The sequence below is a fragment of the Equus caballus genome, chromosome X (genome assembly GCF_041296265.1).
Source record: "Equus caballus isolate H_3958 breed thoroughbred chromosome X, TB-T2T, whole genome shotgun sequence".
NCBI classification, from domain to species: Eukaryota; Metazoa; Chordata; class Mammalia; order Perissodactyla; family Equidae; genus Equus; species Equus caballus.
In genome coordinates this window covers 45,144,780-45,153,385 of record NC_091715.1, presented here as the reverse complement: position 1 = coordinate 45,153,385, position 8,606 = coordinate 45,144,780, and the positions used below count along the sequence as shown (strand labels likewise).

At 48.9% G+C, this 8,606-nt stretch overlaps 1 protein-coding gene across 38 annotated transcripts in view; it reads right to left on the bottom strand.

The window, feature by feature from the left end:
- Positions 1-868: 868 nt before the first annotated feature.
- Positions 869-8,606, bottom strand: part of KDM5C (lysine demethylase 5C) — a 37,369-nt gene continuing 29,631 nt past the window's right edge. For 30 of the 38 annotated variants that reach the window (XM_014728921.3, XM_014728923.3, XM_070257050.1 and 27 more), the window contains 2 exons: positions 8,277-8,476; positions 6,965-8,171 (listed from right to left, as the gene is read on the bottom strand). In XM_014728921.3, the coding sequence (XP_014584407.1) occupies positions 7,809-8,171; positions 8,277-8,476 (563 nt within the window). In that variant the 3' untranslated portion in view covers positions 6,965-7,808. Of the gene's footprint in view, positions 3,890-6,964; positions 8,172-8,276; positions 8,477-8,606 lie in introns of those variants that run through there. The other 8 variants (XM_070257042.1, XM_070257044.1, XM_023633553.2 and 5 more) reach the window with 1 other exon arrangement.

Sequence of the window (8,606 nt, the reverse complement as noted above, 5' to 3'; positions counted from 1 at the left end):
CCTGCAACTTTGCTGAATTTGTTTATTAGCTTTATGCCTTTTCTGTGCCTGAAATGCTATTTATGCATCAGTTGAGATGGTCATGTAGGTTTTTTCCTTTGTTCTATTACTGTGATGTATAACCTTGATCAATTTTCTGCTGTTAAACCACTCTTGCATTCCTGGGATAAATCCTACTTGAACTTAGTGTATAATCCTTTTAATATGCTCTTGGGTTTGGTTTGCTAGTATTTTGTTGAAGATTTTTGCATCTATAGTCATAAGGGATATTGGTCTATAATTTTCTTTTCCTGTGATGTCTCTATCTGGTTTTGGTAGAGCCAAACTTTTCAATATGGGTGCACTTAACCAGCAATCCTGGATGTACTGTGTTAGCTGAAGCATCTAGGAGTATTTCTAAGATTTGTTCTATTGATTGACTGAAAGCTGGACTCAACACTAGCCTGTGTTAAATAAGGCTAAGACGCCAGATGTAAAATGTAGTTGAAGGAATCTAAACGCTAGTGGTGCTGGTATAGCGGTGAGCATAGCCACCTTCCAAATGTTCAGGGCAATAAGAATGCTGGAATCAATTCATCATGTGTAACCCATTTAACTCACCCTCTAACTATGTGGACATTCCTTTCACATTGGCTTTGAGAAATATATTATGAGGTGTGGCAGAGACTAGCTCGATGGTCATTAAGCCTGTTTTCTCTTCCTCCTCAGGACAAATTTATACCACATTTTCCAGTGTCCCATGCCACTGTCTGAGTTCTAGCTAATGGAATGTGAGTAGAAGTAATGCACACTACATGCAGGCCTAGCTCATAGAAACCTCCCACATGGTCTTTCCATCCCAGCCAACCAGAAGAGGAAATGACAATAGTACAATGGTGATGACATTTTTAATATGGCAGACCATCTAGACAGAAGGTGCCTAGGCCCCTGAATCACCACTTAGAGGAGGGTAGCCCAACTATTAACACTTGTTTTGGAACATTACAGAAGCAAGAAAAGTAATCACAGAGATTTTTTTTCTGTCCCAGAAGCTAACTTGACCTTAACTAATACATCTGCGAGCACCACTATTCTTAAAAAACATTGTGGTGGGTTTTTTTCTGTAAGTTGCGGTCATGGTGAGAGATCATGATAATGGGCCCCCTGATTTCAATGGGGATGACAGAATCACCTCCAGAGACAATTTGGGTCTGGTTCCTATAATGGACAGCAGAGCCAGGGCAGTAGTCAGAATGGTTTGACCTGTGGGGATCTATAGTGGTGGCTAATTAAACATGGTTTCCCTTGGGTCAAAAGAGCTGAACAGCCTAACAAGGTCCTAGTTGATTTACATAACTAAAATAATCTAGTGTAGCAGACGGAGGCCCGATGTAGTCCCCAAAATGTAGAGTCCCAGCCTCTCCTCCAGTTCACAGACTAGATCCCCTTGAAGAAAGGGGAATGTCCACTTGAAGAAGGACCTTGCTATGCTTTTTCACAAGTGTGTGTGGTGAAACCCCCTCTTTGCTTTTCCCACAGAGTCCTGCAGCCAGTGTAATCGTGCCCTGGGGACAGGGAAATATCCAGACCTTTTCAAATAGACTAGGTACTGGTTCTGAGTTAATGTTAATTCCCAGTGACCTAGACTGTCACTGTGGTCCACCAGTCAGAGTAGGATCAGGTCATACATGAAGTGTTGGCCTGAGTCCTTATCATATTGGGGCCTGGGGGTCCCAAGTCCCATCCTGTGGTGATTTGCCCAGTTCCTGGACATATTATTGGAGGACACATGGTATAGATGGCATAAAGGGTAGTAGGGCTACAGCTGAAGAACTAATTAGTGAGTAGAAAGACCAGATTGAGGACCTCTTCTGGAAATCAGCAGCAAAATATAAAGACATACAAAATATTTTTTTAAAGACTAAAGAAATGGAGGGTAAAATTAGAAGTGGCCACGTCATGATAATAGGAGTCTCAGAAGCAGAGAAAAATAACAAATGAAAAAGCAGATCTACTTTGTGAATGAATGCCTGAGTGTAGGACACCATGTGACCTGTGCAAGCTGAGTTGCCCATGGTGAGCTTTGTGTTAACTGCCCCATCAAGCCATGAGCAGAAGCACTCCACCACCAAATAGAATAGGTATGTACAAGCAGGTCTAGAAGACCACAAGTAAGCTGCCTGAGTGGACCATACTCCCACTGGTTGTACTGCCATCCCTTTCTCACATCTGAGGCCTCATGGGGCATTACCTGTGACCAGATGACTAAGGGACACAATATTCAACCTTGGTTTACAGATAGTTCTTCATGATATGCTGGCACCAGCTGGAAGTGGCTAGCTGCAGTGTTATAACCCCACTTAGGGTTGATCCTGAAGGACAATGAGAAGGGAAATTCTCCCCAGAGTAGAAAGACTGTCTGGTCACATAGATGGTCAGAGGTATAGATCTCCACTGATTCATGAATAGTTACTAATGATTTGGCTAGACGGTCAAGGACTTGAAAAGAACGGGATTGAAGTATTCTTAATAAGGGGGTCTGGGAAGAGACATATCGATGTCCCTCTTGGAATGGGGACAGAGTGTGAGGATACTTGTGTCCCACATAAATAAGCACCAGAGGTAATCCTCTGTAGACGGGGATCTCAATCAGATGGACAAGATGTCCTATTCTGTAGACGTCAGCCAATCTCTATCCCTGTCACCCTTTTCCTTACCCAATGGACTCCTGAACAAAATGGCCAGGGTGACAGGCATGGAGTTTATGCATAGGCTCCACAATATGGACTTCCACCAAGGCCAATCGGGCTATAGTTACTGCTGAATGCCCAACCTGCCAACAGCAGAGAAACACCAAGCCCATCTATGGAATCATTTCCCAGTGGCAGCTGATTAGAGACAGCACAAAATGAAAAGAAGCCACTGGACCCCCAAAATTCTACTGGCAGGAAACAGACTGGGAAAACTACTTGGCTGCAAACATGTGCCACCTTTCATGGAAGGAAGGCAGAGAGGATGGGACCAAGTACCCAGAGAGCAGAGCCAAGAGCCATGGAGAATTATCCCTAGGCCTTAAAACCTAATCAAGGAACTTCCATTTGCCCAGTTGGATTTCAGAATGGCTATAGACCAGCAACGCCTTTGTCTCCCCCATTTTCCCCCCTTTTTGAACTGGAGTGTGTCACAGTTATCCTGTGCCTGTTCCACCACTGTATGTTGAGTGTGTTGGGGATAGATGTCTCTTAAGTTTCACAGATCTACAGGAGAAAAATAATACTTAAGGAACACACCTGAGGCACCTCATTCACACCTGGACCCAATTTAGATGAGATTCTGGACTTTGAGGCGATGCTGAAATGGAGTGAGACTTTTACAGACTTTGGGAAGGGGTGAATGAGTTCTGCACATGGAAGTGATGTGAATCATTGGGGGCCAAAGAACAAATTATAGTAGTCAGTCTCCAAGATGGCCCCCAATGATCCCCACCTCCTGGTATTCACATCCTTGTGTAATCCCTTCCCAAGTGTGGCCTGGACCTAGGTCTTACTCCTAGACTTACTTCTAAAGAGAATATTGCAAAAGTGATGAGATGTCACTTCAGAGATTGGATTATAAAGACTGTGACTTCTGTCTCACACTCACACAATTCTCTCTCTCCTCACTTGATTGGTCTGATGAAGCAAGTGGCCACATTGTGAGCTGCCCTGTGGAAAGGTCCACATGGCAAGGAACCTGAGGGTCACCTCTAGCCAACAGCCAGCAAGAATCTGAGGTCTTCTGTCCAACAACTGCAAGGAACTGAATCCTGCCAACAGCCATGTGAGTGAGCTTGGAAGGAGATCCTTCCCCAGTCATGCCTTGAGATAACTGCAGCCCCGGCTGACACCTTGATTGCAGCCTGTGAGAGACCCTGAAATAGAAACCCAGCTAAGTTGCACCCAGATTCCTGACCTACAGGAACTGTGAGATAAATGTCATTGCTTTAAGCCGCTAAGTTTTTGGAGTAATTTGTTACACAGCAATACATATCAAACACAGGCAGGCATGGAGGTTATGCACAAGTTCAGCAATAGGACTTCTACCTACTAAGGCCAATCTGGCTATAGCACTGCTGAGTTCCCACCTGCCAATAGCACAGATCAACACTGAGCCCTCACTATGAACTATTTCTTGAGGGCAGGCTGATTACTTAGAACCCCTTCTGTCATGCAGCACAGACTTGTTCACAGAGACTTGGTGGGAATCCCAACTCTGCCAGGCTGATATGCCTGTACTTCGAGGAGTCTGTTCCTGTAAGTCTGACAGGGACTTTATGAAATATCTCACATGGAGCTTGGCACCTAGGATGGGGTTCACAAGGGGCTGCTCCCTTCCCTTTCCTGGAACCTGAGTGCCCCAGGGACATGGGCCCTGTCTCTCTGCCTCGCAACCCCTCTTCTCCCACCATCACCATTTCAGGACTTCTGGGAAGCATGGTCAGTGTCTGCCCCTTCAGGGCCCCAGTGACCATGGACCTCAGTCCCCACTCTCATAGGGTAGCACTCTTACCAATGAGCTTTATGCAATGCAAAAGGAACAGTGTTCACATGCACACTGGGGCTCCAAATGCTGCTCTTGTCTCCCTCATTCTGAGCCCAGACTGTGCAGGCCCCTGACTGGAAGCAGGGACAGGGGACTCAAACCTGGGCCTTGCCTTCCCTCCCGAAGCTCCCAGTCTGGGGAGCTTGGGGGTGGGAGAGACAAACCCATTAACCCTAGAGGGTTTCAGACACCACATAAGGCATAGTGGAGGCACTAGGGTGTGGGAAAGAAGGAGTCGGCTGGACCTGAGGGAAGGGGCTGGGAAAAGTCCTTAGTGGAAGTGAGTCTCTTCCCACCCCCTTGTCACCTGCAGACCCAGGAGCCACCCTGAGGGCTGTGGCAAACTCTGGGAGGATGCTGCAGCAAGGCAGTGTCTCTACAGTAGAAAATGACTTTGAAGTGAAAAGATACCCTCTGTTTTCCTAATCCTCTTTCTCCCCATCTGGAGCCCCCCTGAGGCAGTCACACCTCTCTTTCTAGGCAAGTGCCTGGGAAAGGGGGACAGATCTGCAACCAGAGCTCCTGGGATGCACGCCCACCATGAGGAATGGGGCAGGGCAGTGCCAAGATGTGAAAGGCCATGTGGAAATGGCTGAGGGCTGGGTCCATATCCTAGAGGACCCCAGCCTGGGCCTCACAGTTCTCTAGCCTGGGAGCTACTACAGTTGGTAGGCACCCTCTTCGTCTCCTGTCAGGCCACTTCTTCTGGGGCATGCCTGCCTTGGGGCAGGGAGCGGTAGTGAAGTGCTGAGCCTGAGCCCCTTCCTGGCCCTGTCCCACCTCTCACATCTCAGTCTCTTCTAAGGTCATCTCCAACCCTCTTTTCATGATCAATTCCATATAGGCAGGCAGACAAAGACCAGCCTTTTCCCCTGGACTGAGGTCTAGGGTCGAACTGGGCCCAGGACAGGGGTATCCACCAGCCCCTGCCTCCCCTTACTTGTATGGCCCAGTGCCTCCTGACTGCAAGACGGGATACAGGGCTGAGCCAGACCCACTACCAATCAAAGCTGTCAAGACGGTGGGCTTTCTCACTCATCACTAGGTTCCTATTAACTGGAAGTCTTGGTAAGGGGGAGAAGTGGACCAAAATGAACCCACAGGGCCTTCAGATGAGAAAGGGCAGAGAGTAGTGATGGTCCCTGATCTAGTCCAACACCCTCATTTTAAAGACTTTGGAGCCCAGAAGGGGAAAAAAATCTGTCCAATATAAAAGCACCATTAATATCTATATTTAAACGTGAACTCGGGCCGGCCCGGTGGCACAGCGGTTAAGTGTGCACATTCCGCTTTGGCGGCACGGGGTTCGCCAGTTCGGATCCTGGGTGTGGATATGGCACCGCTTGGCAAGCCATGTGGTGGCAGGCGTCCCACATATAAAGTAGAGGAAGATGGGCATGGATGTTAGCTCAGGGCTAATCTTCCTCAAAAAAATAAAAATTAAAAATAAAAGTGAACTCAGCTTGAAACCATTACACTAAGTGAAAGGACACAGTCACAAAGGACCACAAATTGTATGACTCCATTTATGTAAAATGTCCAAAATAGACAAATCCATATAGATTGGTGGTGGCCTAGGGCTGGGTGAGCGGGGTAGGGAGGTGATGTCTAAGGAGTGTGGAGTCTTTTTGGAATGATGAAAACATTCTAAAATCTTTTGAAGTGATGGTTGCACAGTTAGAATATACTAAAAGCCACTGAATGGTATACTTTAAGTAGGTGAACTGTATGGCATGTAAATTATATTGCAATAAAGCTGTTTTTAAAAAAGTGAACTCAGGGGTTGTAAATGACCACACATCTGAGCTTTAGTCCCCATTCAGAGGGGCAGAGAGAAGCCTTCAGGGTGGAAAAAAATCAGGGAAGGGTCCCTGAATGTGGCATATGGGTAGGACAGGAAAGCATTTGAGAAAGAAGGATTATGTAGTCTTCATCTTAAGGGCAATGAAGCATCATGGATGCTTTTAAGGGTAGAGTGACATGATCAGATCCACACTTTAGAAACATCCCTCCTGAATCACTGAATTGTACATTTAAAACAGTTAAATTTTATGGTGTGTAAATTATACCTCAGTAAAGCCCTCGCCCCACTCCAATCCCTCTAGGGGCTCAAGGAGGATACACTGGAAGACATAAGGTTGGAGGAGGCTGTGGCAGGAGTTTAGGTGAGAAGTGCCAGGGCCCATCTGTTGGCAGATGGGGAAACTGGCTTGGCAGTGGAATGGAGGGGGAGACTCAGGGACAACTTGCCCATGGTTAAGGAGAAGCTGGTAGGACTCAGTTTCCGAACCCAGAGCTCCCTGGCTTCAGCCCTAGTGCTCCCACCAGCACTGCAGCTGCTCCACTGACAGATGATAGAGGCACTGTTCTCCCCCTTCAAAGAGAAATGCACTTGAGAAACATGTTTCCAAAAAATGTTGCTAAGGGTTTTATTTCTAACAAGAGGAAAATAATAAAATAAAATTAAAATAGGCTTCGGTTGGAACCAAGTTTCTTGTTTTGCTTTTTTTTTTCTTTTCAACAAATTAATTACACACCAACAATCTTCTTTTATTACAACATGAACCCAGGAGGAGGAAAGGAGACAGGGCAGGAGAGGGAGGAAAGGTCGAGGTGGGTTGTGAGGACAAGCACCAAAAGCTTTCTTCAGATCACAGGGAGCCCTGTTCAGCTCCCCAACCAAATTCATTTAAAATAAAAAAACTGTGAGCACAGCTATGTGAAGTTTCCTCCTCCTGGGTAGAACAGTCAGGGGAAGGGGGGAGAAGGGAGAGGGAGGCAAAGGAGGGAGAGAGGAAGGAAAAGGGGGGAGGAAAGAGAAAGAGTGAGAGGGTGAGGTGAGGTTAGTGTAGCATGGCCTGGCCAGGGCCAGAACTGGGGCGAGAAGGGAGAGGAGAGTCCCCCAGTTTGCATATGCACTGGCCTTGTCTCTGGAATGGTGCTGGCCCAGCCCCAGCCACCCTCCTGCCCACCTGCCCATCCGTCTGTCTATCTGCCTCAGGTGTCTGGGAATGCTGGTTAGAGGCTACCAGGGAGGGAAACTCCAGGGGCCCGGCCTCCAGGAGCTGAGGTCTGAACAATACCTTGGAGTCAGAATATAAAAGTCAAGGGACTCAGGGGTGGGCTGGAGTTGGGGGGTGGCCATCCCCCCTACTTGCCCACCTCCCAAGAAGCAGGCTTGATGGTCAGAAAGGATCCTTGAGGCCAAGCGGGGTCTCTGTTGGGATCTGTGCTAGGTTCAGCCACTGTCACAACTGTTGCTGAGGCGGCTGCTGTGGGCAGGGCATGTGCAGCCGGGCAGTCAGAGTGGACAAAGGGGCTGAGGGGCCTGAACTGGCCCCTAGCACCGGCTCCAAGCCATTCTGGTTCTCCTGGGTGCTGGGGCTGCCAGTGGTGGGGGGTTGGGGGGGGCCCTCACCCCCAGTCTCCTCCTCCAGCTCCTCCTCCTCCTGGGCCTCCTCAGCCTCTGGCCCTGAGCTCCGTACCCTCTTTGGCTCTAGCTCCTCTCGGGCTGGGTCATCGCCCTCCCCACCCCGATCCACCTTCCGCCGCCGCCGCCTCTCCAGGGCCCGGCCCCGTGCCCGGCTCCCATGGCGCTCTGCCTTCTCCAGCTGTGATCACAGATAGGCATAAAGAGGTGTGGGCCAGTGGTCAGGCCTAGGCTCTCTGCCTGCTTGGGCTGACCTCCTAGCCCTGCCCGTGATCCCTCTCCTCACCTCCAGAAGCGTGCGGATCCGCTCCAGGTCTGGAGGCTGCCCAGCCTGCAGCAGCTGCCAAATGCTGTGGTTCTCATCCAGGGTTACCTCAAGCAGGTCTCCCTCCAACATGAGTTCCTCCAGGGGGGCCCGGGTTGCCTCAGGCAGCTCTAACACAGGGCCAGTCAACTGTGGCAACAGCGAGGACAGCAGCTCCAGGTCTGGGGGGTTGCAGGGACAGGCTTGGTTAGAGGCTGCCCCTGGTTGTATCCCCACCACCACAACAGAGCTGAGGACCACGTGGGTCACTCTGGTGATATTCAATAAACAGCCTACCCACACCTAGACCTA